At 41.3% G+C, this 18667-nt stretch overlaps 2 protein-coding genes across 4 annotated transcripts in view; one reads left to right on the forward strand and one right to left on the reverse strand.

The window, feature by feature from the left end:
• Nucleotides 1-4051, reverse strand: part of fam184b (family with sequence similarity 184 member B) — a 34205-nt gene extending 30154 nt beyond the window's left edge. For all 3 annotated transcript variants that reach the window (XM_016671385.1, XM_016671386.1, XM_007551901.2), the window contains exon 1: nucleotides 2470-4051. In XM_016671385.1, coding sequence (XP_016526871.1) covers nucleotides 2470-2619 — 150 coding nt within the window. In that variant the 5' untranslated portion in view covers nucleotides 2620-4051. The remainder of the gene's footprint in view (nucleotides 1-2469) is intronic.
• Nucleotides 4052-4693: 642 nt separating this feature from the next.
• On the forward strand, nucleotides 4694-18185 carry ncapg (non-SMC condensin I complex, subunit G). The gene is made up of 22 exons (XM_007551902.2): nucleotides 4694-5604; nucleotides 5864-5971; nucleotides 6699-6935; nucleotides 7230-7458; nucleotides 7683-7828; nucleotides 7928-8012; nucleotides 8488-8680; nucleotides 8772-8921; nucleotides 10046-10186; nucleotides 10971-11094; nucleotides 11282-11371; nucleotides 12124-12312; nucleotides 12387-12497; nucleotides 13583-13702; nucleotides 15071-15307; nucleotides 16033-16214; nucleotides 16303-16468; nucleotides 16900-17067; nucleotides 17187-17307; nucleotides 17458-17505; nucleotides 17637-17706; nucleotides 17802-18185. The coding sequence occupies exons 2-22, from the start codon at nucleotides 5864-5866 to the stop codon at nucleotides 17926-17928; spliced, it is 3042 nt and encodes a 1013-aa protein (XP_007551964.1). The 5' UTR covers nucleotides 4694-5604; the 3' UTR covers nucleotides 17929-18185.
• Nucleotides 18186-18667: the final 482 nt, after the last annotated feature.

Raw genomic sequence — 18667 nt, forward strand, 5'->3', positions numbered from 1 at the left:
GTCATTTTTAGGATTTGCGTCACCATTAGTTTTCTGCAGTAGGACAGCAGCGTCCATCTCCAGTCCTCCAGAGCTGCTAACATTTTGATGCATTCCTTCTCCTGCACACCTGACTCAGATGAATGTCTCATTGACAGGCCTCTGCAGAGGTGGAGGACTGAATGCTGATAAGGGAATTCACAGATGAGATTCAGGTGCTGGAGAAAGGATGCATCTAAAAGTTACAGGACGGATTGACTGGAGTTGGGCAATTCGGATGCAGAAAAGGTGGAAAATTAAAAAAAAAAAAAGCCAACGTATGGATAAAATAGGAATATGAATCGTGTCTTTAAAAGGTAAATATCAACGCTGTCAGCTTCCCTGATTACTAGACAACCTGTAATAATACCCATGTTGTCAGGCTGATGTGCTCCATTTAAATAGCTTTGAATCCTTAACAATGGCTTCCTACAAAACTATTGTATTATCTTCAGCAAAAATAATTGTCATGCTAAAAACGAGTCCATTCTTCCCAACAGTTAACCCCACCATAATTGAGTTTACAACACAGCCTATACCATTGCCAGCAACACAATGAACTTCAGAGGGGAGGATAAAAAGAAGCCCAATCACTCACAGTCAGACAGAAAGCAGTTCTTCAATAGCTTAAGTAGCAGTTATAGTAAAAAGTAGCGCCAAGGTGGTAGTTTAGACACTGTGCAATGCCACTGTGCTGCCAAACCCCTCACTGTTTCAGGTGATTTAAGCTTAATGTGGCATTTACTCATTTTATGAGCACTGAAACCAATCCGATGGAAAATGTTAAACAGATACTAGATCTGTACCTGATAAATTTGTGAAAACAGTTATCGTTGTTATTTATTGCTTCAGCTTCACCATCCAAGCTGGTCTGAAACATCTAAATATGAACATCTGAAGCATCTTTAACGTGTCAGTGAAACTGCTCATCTACTGGGATGTTGACGTACACATCACCCAGGTCTACGGGAAAACATCTCAGAAAGAGAAAATATATAGTGAGTAACAGCTGTTTAGATATAAATGGAAAACCGGTTCCAGGTGATGGAAAAGCAGCAGTAACAGAGATAGCCACTTGTTAAGCTAAGCAGAATAAGATCTCTGAAAGCACAACATGTTCTAAGTTGAAGAAGGTGGGCGGCAACAGCAGAAGACCAAGGTAGGTATACTTTTGTAAGCTACAAATAGGAAAACTGGGCTAAAATTCCCAAACATTCACCAAAACAGGACACCAAAGGATTGGGAATAAGTTGTCTCATCCGATTATAGTCTGCAACATTCACATGGCGAACTCAGAATCTGGCATTTATAAACATTATGAAAGAATGAGTCCATCCTGTTTCTTTAACACTGTCGAAGGCTCACTTTACTCCAGTGTCCTGCATGGTCCTGATGTCCGAATCTAAAAGAGCACCTTTAGGGAAGGAGAGATTTGCATTATAGACAAATCTGCAGCAATTATGTGATATTATCCCAACATGGACTAAGATCAATTTCTATTAGATTCTTGACATTTCATTTGAAGTTTATAATGCCACAGAAAAAAAAAAAATAAGGCAGTTCTGGTGAAAAAAGCAAGACTGGGATGGTGTATCTGGTAAAGTATCTATAATCTATCAGAAATTGTTCTTTCACCATAAGGACAACTGATCATCTTTGTTCTTGTTCTCTTGTGATGCAAATGACCCATAAAAAACACAAAGCAGAACTAACAGTTGCCCCCTTTCTTTTTTACAAACATTGTAATTTGTGAAACCTTGAGGAGGAAATCCATATTCATTACCTGCTGTTTTTATTATTATTCGTGAATACAGTATTTTTTATAGTGGGGGGGAGGGGGAGGTGTACTACTTGATAGTATCTTACCAGATAAAAAATGTATGAGCAGTTTGTTTGTTAGAGTCGTCAGGGTAATTGATTTCTTCAGATGTGTGCTTCTTTTGTCTGTTCTGGATTTTTGTATCAATACTACAGTGACATGAAGCCTTTGGGGCAAGGCAAGTTCATTTATACAGCACGCAACAAGACAATTCAATGTGCTTTAGTTGATGAAAGTCTAAATCACACAGCAAGGGGTACGGAGATAATCCACAGAATCACATTTTTACCGCGGCTCCCAGCTCGATGGAGATCTGCAGCCTACACCTAAAGCTCCTGGTGATCTATGTCAGATTACTGTCAGTCACGAAGCCGCTCCAACCTGATCCAAGTTTCCCCGACATGATGTGGCTGAACATCTCCATCACCTTTCGCACTGTAAGCCTACTGGCACAGCATTTTATAATGTTTTTCTGACTGCGTGCATGTTTTGCAGTGCAACATCCGAAGGTGTGATACTGAGTCAGCCGTCGGATCACGCTGTCAGCCCGACAGATGGGCATCAGGCGGCGCGCCTCTCTCTCCTCCTCTCTCTCTCTCTCTCTCTCGCACGCTGTCAGCAGAGGATCTTACCTTGGTGAGCTGAGCGATCTTCTTGCACATCTTGTTGTGCATCTGGTAGTCATAGAGCTCCTGCTCGATGGTGGCCAACTCTGCCGCAGTCCCGTTCACGGTGGAGCCCGGCCCGGGGGACTGTGCAGCCTTACCGGCGCTTGAAGCCATAATAGAACCCCCCACCACCTCTCTCTCTCTCTCTCTCTCTCTCTTTCTCTCTCCCAGGGGAACTTCCCAAGACCGGAGGATTGTCAGAAATGATCCTTCCGCCTCGCGGATGAAAAATCCCACGGAAATCGTGTCAGCTTCCTACTCGCGCATCTCATCCCTCCGCGCGCAGATCCTCTCTCGGCATCTCCAGGAATCCGGCGGTAGATCGTCGGGGCTCTCCTGGTGCGTTCCGGTTGCTGCCCCGCTCTCCTCCTGCTGGCCGCCCGGTGATCGCGGAGGTCACACGCTGGAAGTCCATCGGGGACGCGCTTGCGCCAGCCGAGCCTGTCCTGTTGCCAGCAGATGTATATATTTTTCCTTATTCTAACAGGGAGGATGAGAGCGTACAGTCCGACCACCTGTCTGGGGGCCGGGGCGGAGAGGGGCGTGTGTATCTGTGGAACATTACCGGAGACAGCTGCTGGAGAGGCTCACTGCTGCAGTGCTGCCCCGCCCCTGATCGCTGTACGAAGGGGAGGAGAAGGAGGAGGAGGAGGAGGAGGAGGGTCTCCGGGGTCCGTGTGATCAGTTGGATAAACATACACAGAGACTATAGGAACACCGAGACAAATATATGCATTGTAATAGCATTTAGCAGAAAACACCCCCAGAGGAGATTTATGGTGGCCCAGATGGGAAAGAGCAATGAAACAGTTTGACAGAACACAGCAAATCCGGGGAAATTGATGATATCTCAGTGTTTTGAATCTCATTTTTACTCTAGGGATATCTTTCAGTGAAATGTAGGACATGCACAGGGGCGGCTACAGTTTACAAAAGGGGTGACCGTTTGGGGGTCCGTGCCCTGCTCTAGGGTGGCAAACCAAAACCAGAAGCCAGAATCTCCTATGCTTTCTTACTGTTGGGGTCATAAATGAATCAAAAATACACTCATGTTGACAGAGGAGAAAGCCTCATAACTCAGCTCTCCAGTTAACGAAATACCAGTTTTAACAGTTGGAGGGTCATCTGCCAGTGACCACTCTTTTTGTTTTACTGGCATGTGACTGACCAACTCCTGTGCTCTGCTGCACCTCCACCTATGATCAGCCAACCCTTGTAAGTTGCAGGTGCCAAAATGAGTTTTGATCCACACCCATGCATCTATCTATGCCCCATGGTTTTACCAAGGGTGGGCTTCTCTTCCCTGTACAGCACATTCTTGGGTCCACTTAATCCAACCGATACTGGAAAACCAGCTGGCTCCAAATGTTGGATCACAAACTGATATGAAGAAAATTAAACAATCTGAACAGACTTGGGCAGAGTTGTCTAGTATAAAATTTATCTCCAGTTAATCTGTGATGATTAGCCCACTGACAATCCTATATGGAGTCCATAGTTTAAGACAGCCAGCAAACTTACTGTGACACCCATGCTGCTCCAGCCCACCGTGGATGTCCCCTTGGTGCCACCAATGCTCAAAACACACATGTGCTATAGGTTGTTCACCCCCCTCCCCTAGAACTGCCCCTCCCCGTATCCCTTGGTCTTTATTTAAGGTAGCCTCTGAACGATTGTATTGAGAAATAGGAATCTCCTTGTAGATGTTGATAAATCATTTGTTCTCCCTGTTTCTCGATATTTCAGTGTATGTAACACAATATGCCAATAAGTCTTGAGTAAAGCTTTCTCTCAAATCACCATGAAGACCTTTTAGTGAAATGCTAGCATAAGTTTCTGAATGGAGTATAGAGTAATGCAGATCTGCTGCACTCCCAAATCTTACTGCAAACTGCTGGTCAGCTGGCTATGAAAAAAGGGACAGCTGTGGTGTATATATCAAAAGTGTGTCAATCATCAAATTTATCAAACTAACACTTATTTTTAGATTTACAGCAGCAAGCTTTGAGTGGGGTGTTTATCAAGCTGAGGCGGCATGCTAATTCTCGGTTACTCGGAAAGGAGCAGAATGTGTGCAATGATAAAAACTGACTTTAAAACCACATATGATTTTTTTTAAAGAGTGTGTTCCAAATTTTTTTACAGAGGTCTAAATAATAAAAACAACAAATCCATCACATAGAGTAGATCAATGTAAATATGATAATAATGTGTTATCTTTGCTGCAGCATGAATACATATTGCAGTATACAATTAACAATTAACTAAACCAAGGCACTAGTACAACAAATACTATCAAAACAGGGTTTTATATATAAAATGTGCATCTCTGGGTGCAACTCAAGCAGCAACAAGACAGAGGGAGCTGAAGGGTCAGAGGCGTCTCCACCATCTGTTCAGGAGCTGAGTGAGACGTGCTGCAGGAGCAGAGCTTATAGGACGCTGTCAGACACTCCTCATTCTCTCTCCAGGAACATTTTGAACTACTATCATCAGACACACATCCAGCAGCAGTGAAAATAGAACCACCAGACTATAACACAGCTTCCTACCTCAAATTGTTAAAATGCTGAACTCCTGTTTAGACTGTTCACGTGACTTACATCAACATTTCATTACATAGTGCAGTTGTTTATAAGTTCTCGGTGAACGTGTTTTTGGCTACTTGTGTTTTCTGTGAGCTACGTGATGATATTTTACTGTTAAGTGGAAATGATCCAGGAAAAACCATTTGCTTGTTTTATTGTAGACATACAATACAACTGAAATGAACTGATTTTAATTTGTCATTATCTGAATAATGGATGGAATTACATTCAGTACTTTCCCCAAGAGTGGCAGTTTTAGCAAATTCAAGATGATTTGTAAGAACATTGGATATCAGTGATGCAGAGGCATAGCTTTGCAGTATAACTATTACAACATAAAAAGGGAAAAAGCGCAGGAACAACCAGTATGTGCAAACTCACAGTTAGAGCCTTCCCTCCCATCCAGCAGGTGGCGGTAGAGGCCTAGAGGCTTCATAGAAAAGGAAACTCACCTCCTACGGTTGAATTTGAAAACAGGCGGCAGTTTTGCGACTAGAAAGCTCACAGCAAGGTAAACGTATAACCCTTTTAAGATTGATAGCCGAACCATTTTCACGTAACATTAAACTTATGTTGTAGTAAACAAAGCTCGGTTTGTCGTGAGGGACTTGCTTTTTGGCTCTTGTTTACGTGTAAAGTGTGTCGGTCATCTAAACAAACAGACTGCTGCTGTGTCGGTGCTGGAAAAGAAACGTTGCTCTCTACTTGGCAAAACGCCTGCTGTTGTTTAAACGTGTTTTCATGTTTATGTGATATTTTTTTGGTGTTAGATGACTGCGGACAGTGAGATAGAGCTAAAGGAGGCGTTTCAACGGGCTCAAAGAGGACACAACAACAAGGCGAAGCTGGTGGCGAGCCTGAAGAGTCGCTACAACAAGGTACAGCTGCTGATCGTGCTACCTGCTAAACACACCTTTCTCTAATATACCTGTTTCAAATAAACAATGCCTTGCTTGAACCTTTATAACCACACACTTCAATAGATTTTATTGACAACCTTATGTCATAGGCCAAAATGCATGGTTTTCCAAAACATTTTACAAATAAAAGTGCAACGACGGGGCTTTAGAAGTTGCGTAATTTGGTTGCAGTTTAATTTCGGATGGTCTAAGGCGTTTTGCAAGAGAACATTAGGGAAGAAACGATGCCACGAAGACAAAAACAAAAAGAACATAGGTCAGGGACAGTGTTGTGCTGATGTTTGAATATGTTAAACCAGCGATCCCCAACCCTAGCCTGCATGTTTTAGATGTTTCCCTACTTCAGCACAACGATTCAAGTGTTTGTATTCCCTCTTTAGCATGCCTTCAGCTGCTGCTAAACTCTGTTAATCACCCATTCATTTAAGCCAGGTGTCAAATAGCAAGGAGGAACATAAAACATGCAGGACACTGGGCCAGGATTGGAGAACTCTGTGTTGAACAAAATCCCAGATTTTGGAGATCACACGGAGTGCTGTTCAATCCATCCTCTGAACAGCATGAAATGAAGTTTGTGGTTGATACTTCAGCAAGACAGTGTTTTTTTTAATTATTATTATTTCAATCCAAAATACTGTTTTGCTTCTACTTGAATGTTTGTCACATGTTTCACTTCCTCCTCCAGCTCGAGGACAAGACTCTGTTCCATGAAGAGTTTGTCCACTACCTGAAGTATGCAATGATTGTGTACAAACGAGAGCCTGCTGTTGAAAATGTGATCGAGTTTGTGGCCAAGTTTGCCACAAGTTTCCAGCCTCCACCCAACGCAGAGAATGAGCAACAGGAAGAAGAAGAAGAAGAGGAGGAAGAAGATGAAGATGATCATCCGTTTCTGAGTTTCATCTTCAACTTTCTGTTAGAGGTATTAAGCGTATATGCCTACATATTCTTCTTGACCTTTATCAGCACTCAGCAGTATAAGATTTATCTAAAAGAACACTTTCAAATTCCAAATTTAAAAGTGTAAAAAAAATTAGTAATTGTATTTTACAGATTAGACCTTTTTTGAGGACATGAACCGCTACCACCTAGATGTCTAAATGACCCTTCACAGTTAAGATACCTGCACTGCCAACCTGATGTGACATGTGAAACTTGTTGTCCTTTATTTGATAGAAGCTGTTTGACTTTTTTCCCCCTCCATTTCTCCCTTCAGTCTCACAAAGCCAGCAGTCACGCAGTGCGTTTCAGAGCGTGCCAGTTGATCAACAAGTTGCTGGGCGGCATGGCGGAGAACGCCCAGATCGACGACGACCTCTTCGACCGGATCCACCAAGCCATGCTGGTCCGTGTCACGGACAAGTTCCCCAACGTGAGGATCCAGGCTGCTTTAGCGATGACCCGCCTCCAACAGCCAAAGGATCCCGACTGTCCCACCATCAATGGTTTGTTTTTTTTATTGTTTTACTTGTTAATCTTAAATCTTGTAAGTATTGCACTTCAGAAAGTTAAGCACCCAGTTTTGTGGCTAATTTATTATGTATCTGTTTTTTTTCTGCTATTGTACATGTCTTGATAACGGTCAATCTTTGTTTAATCCAAGTTTGTGATTCCTCTATTTGTATTGGCCCATCAGCTGTCTCATTCTTCGTCTCTTCTGTATTTTCAGCTTACATGTTAATTCTAGAAAATGACAGTAACGCTGAGGTGCGACGTGCCGTTCTTTCCTGCATTGCAATGTCGCCACGGACTCTGCCTAAAGTTCTCAAACGCACTCGAGACATTAAAGAGAACGTCCGCAAGCTGGCCTACCAGGTACACATGCAGTCAGCTAAAAGATGTGTGTTGGTAAAATACTGGGAACTCTGGTTTCTTCTGTAATTTCACCTTTAATTTTTCTGTCTTTGGCAAAAGGTTCTCTCTGAAAAGGTTCACATCAAAGCTCTTACCATCGCACAGAGAGTCGGTCTACTGCAGCAAGGTCTCCATGACACCTCAGGTAATGTTTTGTTTTTTCATGGTTAAAAAAAATAAAATAAATCTCCATTGCATCAGAATGGCTGTGGCGAACAGATAAAGTCTCGCTTAACACTTTGACACAATGGTATCAGTACGTATTAAAAATATCATCAGGGTTAGATGTATAAAAAAATATTTTTAGCCTTCTCAAATCTATTAAAAATCTATCAGGTTGATGATTAATTTAGCTTAAATGGCACCTTTTAATATTTAAACTATCAGTGTATCGAAACCAGTTTGACCTTCTGGTGTAGTTTCTGTTTCCAAGAAGTTTAAGTTACAAGACGACAATAAATAAAAACATGGAAAATATCTTTTATTGATTTTATATGTATATATTGAAAAAAAAAATGTTTTGTGCACATTGTAGCTCATAAATAAACTTAAAGGCCAGTAGTTTCAGACGAGTGTGTTTGTGTTAAATCAGTCTTTTCGACTGGCTGTGTGTGTCCCAGAGTCGGTGAGAGACATCGTTTGCAGTCGCCTGCTGCCGGCGTGGCTGCTTCGGCTGGACGGAAACGTCATCGAGTTGCTCCATCGGCTGGACGTGGAGAACTGTGCAGAAACCGCTATGGAAACCCTGAAGGCCATCTTTAAAACGATGCCAGCCGAAGAGCTGCTGCAGAACAGAGCACAGCTCGACGACAGGTGGGCTCTCGGATTTCCTTCTTTCACTCGCGCCAATTTAAACACCTGCTTTCTGACATAATAAACTAATAAAGTTTTGATTTAACAACAGGAAGGTGATCCCGGAGGACTCTTTGACCTGTGAAAATGTGCTTTACTGGAGATCTCTGTGCGAGTTCCTGAAGGGTAAAGGAGATGATGGGGAGGAAATGCTTGAACAAGTGTTGCCAGATGCTGCAAGCTATGGCGACTACCTCTTTGGGTACGTTACTAGATAAGAGATTCACAAAATAAGTATTGTGCTGTCAATATTTTGCATTTTCAAAGTTTATTCTAAATGAGTTTGACAAAGTCAGTGGATTTCAAAAACGTATAATCTTTCTGATTTGGTTGGACCTTGTAAGATATGAAGAGATGCACACGGAGAAGTACAGCCAGTCGGTAACTCGAAAAATCCAGTATTTTTTCCATCAAGTGAATGCACCACGGATCAAAAGCAGCTGAAGTCACGCTATTGGTGGAGGTGCAAACAGTAGAATACATAGCATAGGAATTGTGGGAAAGAAAGTTGTACAAAATGGTGGCAGAGGACTGGATGAACAGTGGCATGTGATTTTTTTTAATTTTTTTTTAATTATTATTATTATTTTTTTTTCTTTTAAACATGCACAAAACTTTTACAGATTCAGTACAAATCTTGTTCTTGCTTCTGTTATATTTGCTTTGTGGAAACTTGGCTGCCTTTAAAATTAAAACACATTTTCCAGCTATTACAAAGAGATATTACCCACCAATGACTGCAGAACACAAATGAACACTTTTGAGCTTTATTTCTAAGGGCTGTAATTGATTTTTAAATGGTTGCTTTTGATTTCCATTTGGCTGGCGTCTCGGTCTCCCCCTCTAGAGTAACATCTTGTGCCTCTTTGTATCAGATGCAAAGAAAAATATGATCCTTTGTGTTTTTCTTGTATGTAGTTAATGTTGTTGCTACTTTGACACAACAAATCTGAAAATTAAAATTTCTATGACAATGTTGTAACCGCAGGTATCTGAAGGCAGTGTTTTCTGAAGAGTACTTTATGTATGTAACTGTGTGGATAACTGAAGCATTACTATTTAATTTATTTAAAGCGTGCCTAACCATTTGTGTGTGTTTTACTCACTTTTTATATTTAAGTGTGATTTATTTATTTATTTATTTTTTAATAAAAATGTGGTTTTTTTAGCAGCCAGGCTTGCCTAAGATGCTTCATACTTCCACTTGCAAAAAGCGACTTACTGCGTACTACTGCCTTGCTGGTGTGTGTGTGTTTGTAGAGAGTTAAGGGTGGAGGATGATGCTACTGCTGGAGTTTAACTGACTCTTTGCTTTGTCTGCTGTAGCTACCTGAAGGCGGTGCCTGTGCTGACAGAGGAGCAGAGGGCTGACTTCAACCAGCTGGAGCTCGTCATGACCAAGGAGTTCATCTCCCAGCAGCTCATCCATCTCATCGGTTGCCTTGACACCAACGAAGAAGGCGGCAGGTAAATCCAGAGCAAAAATATCTGGATGTAATGCCAAACTGAATCTTTGTCTATGGATAAACTGATGAATGAGTACAAGGATGGATGAAGCAAGCAGACTGGATGTAGATGTACAAACTAAAGTTCAGTTTCAGTTTATCTATCATTTTATCCATTGGCTCATCAATCTGTTCTTTTGTAATTTTTGCAAAACTGGTCTTCCTGAATTCCCCCAACAAAAAATGTAAAAGAAACCAGAGCAATCAATAAACTCCAATTAAGGGTGCAAAGATATAACAATTTGAGCTGATATTATTGCTGTTGATCAATAAACGATATTTACTGATGTGTACATTATCCTAGACTTTCAACATTATAAAAAACGACCACACCACTTACGTTGCTTCTCTGCCTCAAGTAAACACTCCCACATGTCCAGCATCCTGCACTGGAAAATAAACATACGCTGTTAGTATTGACCCGTTTTTACTTATTGGTTTATTGATCTTTGAGAGGGTATACTTGCATTATTATGCCATTACCTGAAAATGGCCTGAAATAGACATTATCGCAATAACTTCTGTCTCGTCCATCCATCTGTCAGTTTGTTCTTCCATTGTTTTCAAAAGGAATGATAAATTCAAAAGGAATAAAAAAATCTATAGAAACTCTGAATCTGTTGCTTATTTTTTACAGTTTCCTTGCAAATATTTTGTCTTAAATTACTTGCATACTTGGATGCAGACATACTGTGTCATAACTTTCTGTATGATGATATGTCGGACTAACTGAGTTGTGTTTGTAGGAAGCGTGTTCTGGTGGTTCTGCAGGAGATGCTGGCTCTCACACAGACCCCGTCCTCGCTGGTGTCTCTCCTCACCGAGAAGCTCCTCGCCCTCATCCCAGACGACCAAAGACGCATCCAGACCGTAAGCCGGACTTTGACTTTAGACGACGAACATTTCCATCAATTCAGACGTCTTGTCAACTAAAGTAGATTCTCAACAAGAGCCAGTTAGTCGACAAACGATGCAATACTGACTCCGGTGTCTCGGTCTGGCTGTTGAATCGTCATCTCTCCGACTCATATTTAAAGGAGCTGGCTTTCTTTAACAGGTGGCAGAAATCATTTCAGATGTGAGAGAACCCATCATGGAGGCCAGTCAGCCAGTGGATGAGAACAGGAGCCGCCGGCAGCAGGTCCAGGTGGGCTAGACTTGGAGAAACATTTGCCCAGATTGCATAATTGCAGCAAATTATACAGCCGATTTTTTTTTTGCACAGATGAAACCATTGCCTGATGGTAACATTGTAACAGATTCGGACAAAAACACAAGTGTTTATTTTTTATTTTAACTCGTGTACTTCATGTGCTGGTGTGATTGTATATTTACTGCTTTTTAGGACTGCAACTAACAACCGTTTTAATAATCAATTATTCTATTGATTCTTTTGACACTGATTAAAAAAAAAAGTCATTTGACACTTTAGCTTATTTTACACAATATTAGATATGCATTCAAAGATAAAGAGAAACAAACGAGTTCCCTTTTTAAATAAGAAAGAAAACGTGTTCTCGGAAATGCAGTAGCATAGCATCACTTTCATGTAGAACATGTTTACAAACTGAGAAGATATATTTTATCTTAAATGCCAAATATGAATTAAGTTTTGGCTTAATTTCTGCTCTGAAGGAGCTAATCTTTCAGCAAATGGCCCTTATTTAAGTCTGTATTCTCTAGTTATAATTTAAAGTTACAATTGATTACTAAATTAGTTGACTGTTATCTCAAGAACAATCGATTAATTGTTTCATCTCCACTGTTTATTGGTTTCAATTCAGTTGTAAGCTTCTGGATGAGTGGGGGCTTGGGCAGATTTTGTCCACTCTCCTAGTTAACTCCAGCTAAGCAGTGACTCGACTCGTCCTCCTCTTCCTCTCTTGCGGTTCCCTCCAGCTTGCAGAGGTGAAGGTCCGCCTCATGGAGGCCAAACAGGACCTGGAGGACTGCATCGCCGCACAGGACTTCAGTCGAGCAGCAGAGCTGAAGGACGCCATCGCGGGTCTGGAGGATCAGAGGAACCAGGTCCTGCAGGAGATCTCGGAGAGCAGCCAGCCAGTCGACAGGGAGGCTCTCGCCGAGAAGGTGTGCGAGGACACGAGAGGATTCGCAGCAGTCGTGAAAGATGGATAAAAATGTAACACAATATTCTGCGACAGAACGACCCAGAGACTCTCCTGAGGTGTCTGACGATGTGCGCCGAACTGCTGAAGCAGATGAACATCAAGACTCGGACTGGTCCCACTATAAGCGCCTTGATGTCATCACTGGTAATTAGTCTGCATTCGATTCATTCTGGTATTTATTTGACCTGCCTTCTTTCCAGTATTTTATTTTATTTTTTTCATTTCTTGCTCTTTTTTTTTTCTTGCTTGTTCTTCCTTCTGAACTTGCTACCTCGATTTTGTGCTTCCTTACAGTGTCACAATTCCTTCTAAGTCCTGCTCACTGCAACATTAGTAATTGATTAGAAATCTGGGATCATTTCACAGTAAACTTTTGTATTTCCAAAATGACTGAGATGTGTTCAAACTGGAGTCTGGAAAAGTTTTAACTCGAGGAACGTCAATCACGTGAGTAACAATCACAGGAACCAGGTCGCAGAAAATTTGTTATTGTAGTCGATTCAAATTCCAATAAAGTCTTCGCTCTGCGTTGTTGAAGCTACAGAGCTGCCTTACCAGACCGTAGCTCTTGATGACTGGACTGAAGCATCCCTGACTTAGCGTCTCGTGCGGCACTGCTAAGTTGTAACTGGAGTAAAACGGTTCAGGAATCGTTTTTGGCAGCTGCTAAATATTCCTCAAACGTTGTGCCCATCATTTAACAAACATGCTCTTCAAAGTGGCTCCTCCAAGATGACGGAGTCTGACTCCGATTCCTTCAAAGCAGCAGAGGGGCTAAAAAAAGAAATCAAAGCAATTCAAGTTTCCCTGCTAGAAGTGGCTTTTTTTCGGGGGGGAACTGTAGAAGTCAAGGCATCAGAAAAATGTCAACTTTCTGAACTTACTGCAGGTCTTCAGAGTAGATAACAAAAAACACGAGAAAGCAGAAGGAAGGCGCAGTTAAGAGTTAACTACAGTTGCAAACAGATCTTAAAAATAGCATCTGTGTAAGACGGTTTTAAAAATACTTCCTCTTCAAAAAGGAGAGAACCCAAAATATCTCCATCAAGAATAGAGATGGAAGAAAAATATTTCTCCTTTGAATCAGTCTGTCAAAACGGGTGTTAACTTGGCTGAATGTTTATTCAGCCTCATTTTATCAATACCGCATTAATCCATTGTTTGAAATTGCAGAATTATAAAAAGCAGAACTGCGGTTCACGTCTCATTTCCTTTGCTTTTCCTCTCAGGTCCTTCCCTCCATAGCGAACGCTCACCCTGCTGTTCGCAACATGGCCGTGGTGTGTTTGGGAACCTGCACCCTGCACAGCAAGGAGCTGGCCAAAACCCACATGGTCCTCCTGCTGCAGGTGAACTCATTTCTGAACAGATTCTAACCAGAGTGTGCAGATGGGTTTGGTTTTTGTTCTTTTATTTGAAGCTTCTGATACTTTTGTTCACAACAACTGCTGCTTCGTTTTCTAGCAACAAATATTAAGTTAACATAAACCGAAATGAAGAGATATTCATAAGTCTTTGCTTTTTCACACTACAGCCACCAGCGTTGGGTCAACACAAAGAAGCACATGATCATGGTGTCTGCCCATCCTTAAAAAGTCTGAAATTTATGTGTCTAAAATTAAAACTTTAAAGTGTCTTAAATTCATTAAAAAAATGCAAGTGAACCTTAAATTCAATTTTAGATTTTTATCATGAAATATACTGTCATCTCGTAGTTTTTTTTTTTTTTTCTCCCTTGCAGGACTTTTCTATCAGGCAAAAATATGAGTTGTATTCAGATGTTCTGAGGTGGTTGAGGCTACCAGTAGCTAGCTGCTAATATACCCTTTTTGGCTAGCTGGTTAGCATTTCTGCGTCAATCATGGGCGATGGGCTCGACACACAGGAGAGCAATGAACAACAGAGGCAGATGAAAACCATCGCCACTCTGGATGAAACCAAAGAGACGGGACGCAATAATGACGACAGCAACAACAGTTGACATCCACAAACAACCCCAGAAATCTCAGGTTTTGCAATGCTTAATTGTAATGCAGGAAGTTCTCAAAAAACACCTCCTTTCAAAACATTTTTGAAAACAAAAAATGGTTTTTGTTTTCAATTTTAGGCTTCAATCAAGGTTGTGTTAAAAATGCCTTAAATTTGACTTTCTGAAACCTACAGATCAAATCAAATTTTATTTGTAAGGCACATTTCAGTAGCAAAGCATTTCAAAGTGCTTTACATCATAACAAGCACAAAAACACAAAGTCATGCAACATAGAATCAAGTATCAAAGCATTACATTAAGTCAAATGCCATCGTTAAATTCGTAATTTATTATGTTTCAGATGCAACTCTAAACAGGTGGGTTTTTATTTGAGATTTTAAGGAAGTCAGTGTTTCAGCTGTTTTACAGTTTTCTGGAAGTTTGTTCCAGATTTGTGGTGCGTAGAAGCTGAATGCTGCTTCTCCTCGTTTGGTTCTGGTTCTAGGGATGCAGATACCCGGATAATTATTATGTGTGGAAATAAAGCAAATTTTTTTTCTCTTACCTTGCATCAAATATAGTCAGGTTTTTGGTCATAAAGTGACAAATCCAAGAAAATTTGAACAATTTTGCAAGCCACCGCAGGTAATGTAGTTCTTAAAGTTAAGAGCCACCAGGGATCTGAAGGCATTAATGAGAACAAAATGAGAATCTGTGTTTTTCATTTTCGTTTTTGTCTTTTCTCCAGATTGCCCAGCTGGATGAGGTGAAGATCCGCATCAGCGCTCTGCGGGCGATCATTGACCTGCTGCTGCTGTTCGGCTTCCAGCTGCTCTCTGAAACGGCGTCCACTCAGACCGTCCAGCCCCCGCTGTCACCCGACAGGCAGGAGGGTGAAGCGACACCGGCCGAGGACAAGGGGAGCATTCCAGAAGACACCGCACAGAGCATACTGGTGATGCTGTCAGAGTTCCTGGACAGTGAGGTGAGCTGGATTAATTCGTACACTGCTGAAAAACAAGTGTTTTTGTCTAGCATTAAAATTGGATTTAATCGTGATGAATCGATTTCTGAAATAACTAAATTAGTAGTCGGTTAATTGTTAGCTTGGAGCACATAGACTCAAAAAAAAAAAAGGCTATTTGTTGAAAGAGCAATACACTCAGCAGTAACTAAGTCAAAACTGTACAAAACGTATATACATTTTTGTCAAACAGCAGATGTTTTTTTTATTTTATTTAAGATAAAAAAAAAAAAACTTCTTTGTAAATGTTTTATCCCACATAAATCTATTAAGGATTCTTTTTTTTATTTTTAGAAAAATAGTCAACAGATCAGTCTTAAACTATATTGATAAGCCAAGAAGAGGGATGAGATTTTCACATGTTGATAGAAGAATTTTTTGTGTGCAGATGAATCCTTTGGTACAAATGATGAAGCATACTCGAAAAGAATGACGGTATTATAGTTGAGGCAATACAATATTCTTTATTTAAATAAGGAATTCAATTATTTTTGTGTTTTTTGTATAACCAACATTTTATGAAATAAGCTTATATGGTTAGATTTAAAAAAAAAAAATTGCACAATAAGCCAATCCATTAATCCAGTTTTCTATTAATCATCAGAATAATCCATAAAATGGTTGCAGCCTTACTAGTGTCTGACTTTCGGAGGGAATTTGAATGTTTTTCTGTTAAACAAACCCAGATGTCTGACCTGCGGACGGAGACGGCAGAGGGTCTGGCCAAGCTGATGTACACGGGTCGAATCTCGAGTGCAAAGATGCTGTCACGCCTGGTGCTGCTGTGGTACAACCCCGTCACTGAGGATGATGTCCGCTTGCGCCACTGCCTGGGAGTTTTCTTCCAGCTCTACGCCCGCGAGAGCAGGTCCCCCAGCGATAACACCCCCAGGTTTAGTCAGAGGACTTCCTCTCTTTGCGATGCGATTACACAGCAGTTGGTGTTTGTGTGACAGAGCCCACCAGGAGGTCGTGGAGGAGACGTTCCTGCCAACGATTCGGACTCTGCTGAACGCGCCGGCCACTTCTCCACTGGCTGAGGTGGACATTAACAACGTGGTTGAGCTACTAGTTGAGCTGACCCGCCCCAGTGGACTCATCAAACCTTCAGCTAACACAGAGGTGAGACGGAACAACGTCCAAGAACTTCAGCAACTTCAGACATGCAAAGATCTTCTGCCAGAAGGTCGTTACAGAATGTCGTTTCTTCACCAATGTTCTTTAATCAAACTCAGGCTTTCACAGAACAGATGGTTTTTATCAAATTACTTAAAACTGGAATCCATAATTAGGGGGTGACTGAAGGAAGTATGTTGTGCTGGATTTTATTTGGACACAAATGCATGTGGTAAAAACATCTTGAAAACCAAATATTCCTTTCTTTCCACTTCACAATCATGAGCTGTTTAATGTTGGCTTATTACATCTGATAACTTCTGAAAAAGTGAATACTTCTGCAAGGCACTTCACACATGACAGCCACGTTCACTGAATTTCAGTAGTCTGTATATGCCTGACCATTTGTCCTGGTGTGTTTTGTTTTTTTTTCCCAGGAGGTGTGTGTCCATGACTACCTGGCAGTCCGTATGTGTGGAGAGATGCTCAAAGATCCCACTGCGCCTGAAGTCCGCCTTTACGCCAAGACTCTGAGCAACCTGGAGCTCAGCAGAGAGGAGACGGTGAGGGACGACCTGACGACACTGCTGCAGCAGCTCGTACTGGTACGGATGAGAACAAGACCAAGCACTTTGGTGCCGTTCGGAAGCATTTTGAAACAAAGCGGACTCGGATCTACGCCGCAGTTCCTCCTGTCTCACGGCTCCTCTTTGGGTCCTGGTAGGTGGTAAAGGATCGCGTTTGCCTCCGTGCTCTGGAGAAGATGCTGCATCAGCTGGTGGACTCTAAAGAACAGGCGGTCGTCAACGCCAGTGCTCTCCAACCGCTGGACGTCAACGCAGACGGTACACACCTTTAGATATTCTCTGGTCAAGCGAATTGATGTGTGTAAATCCAGTTATACCTGGTGTGAAGGAGTGGTCTTATCACCTGAGAGATGCTGAGTGTATTTCAAAAAGCTTTAATTTCTGTAAATATGCATTGTGTCTCTGTAGAAGCAGCAACAGAAGATCCATCTAAATCCACCAAGAGACCAAAGAGAGGTAACTCAGACCCTGTGCCTGTACATTGAGTTATTCACAGCACAGTTTTATTTATAGAGCTCCTGACAGGAGGAGGAAGAGAAGGTGACTCAGCTCTGGGAGGTAACCTGAGTGTCTGTCTGCCTGCACAGGTCAAAGGAAAGCCAGCACTGCCAAAGGGGGCAGAAGGCCAAGCAGAAAGGCTGAGTCATCAGAGGAGAGGTGAGTTCAGATCTATTTTAACAGGACAGAAATATGCCAGTATTCTTTCACAGCCATACCTTTACATCCTGTGTGCATCTGGTGTTTGACTGCAGTGATGGAGAAAATGTCCCAGAGTCCGTTCCTGTGGTGCGTTCGTCACGGAGGGCAAAGATTGCAGCTCTGGAGAAAACCAAACTGGATCTGAACCCTCTCATCAATCAAGAGGCCAATGTGTCGTGAATGTTCACTCTTCAACAGTTTAAGTGTTTTACTCGGCAGGAACAGAAGTGCATTTGTCTCCTATTACTGTTGGTACATTCAATGTCTATATAGTGATAACTATTCATTACCTACTGGGTCTTAGTAAATGCAACTAAGCTCTAAACATTCACGGCTAATAACTATTGCTGTCATCCCTTAAGCTTTCACTGAATTTATTTGTGTGCCATTATTTTTTCTGTCTTAACTTTTATAATAAAAACAAATGAATAGAAAAATAAGTGGTCTCCCTTACTACATGTATTAGTCATGAGTAAGTAAATTTGTTTCATTGGGTTTGTTTATTTGATTCTGACGGTATCACAGGTTAGAATAACAGCCGTTAAACTATTAATTTGTCCTGTTAACTGAATGTGCTCTACCTTTGTTTCTTGCTCATGCTTTATGTTTTCCTTATCTTCCATCTTGTGTCTTGTTTCCACTCCTCGTGGGATTCTTCCTTCCTATTTTCTCTCTGTCCTCTCTTGTGTCCCATCTTCCCTCTTTTGTCCTCCTGTGTCCAGGAACCCTTGCAGGTGTAACTAGGGCGTTATTCTAAAATGTTCTAATTTTTTTTAATGATAAAAAAAAAAGCTTAATTATTTTACTTTACATAAAAATTTTTTATAATACCCCCTGAGTTTTGCTTTTTGAAATGAGACAAAAATTATGTCACAATATTCTATAAATTTACTTGCATGTTAAACTCAAATTGATCAAA

This window comes from Poecilia formosa, unplaced genomic scaffold, assembly GCF_000485575.1.
Source record: "Poecilia formosa unplaced genomic scaffold, Poecilia_formosa-5.1.2 Scaffold44, whole genome shotgun sequence".
In the NCBI taxonomy this organism is placed as follows: Eukaryota; Metazoa; Chordata; class Actinopteri; order Cyprinodontiformes; family Poeciliidae; genus Poecilia; species Poecilia formosa.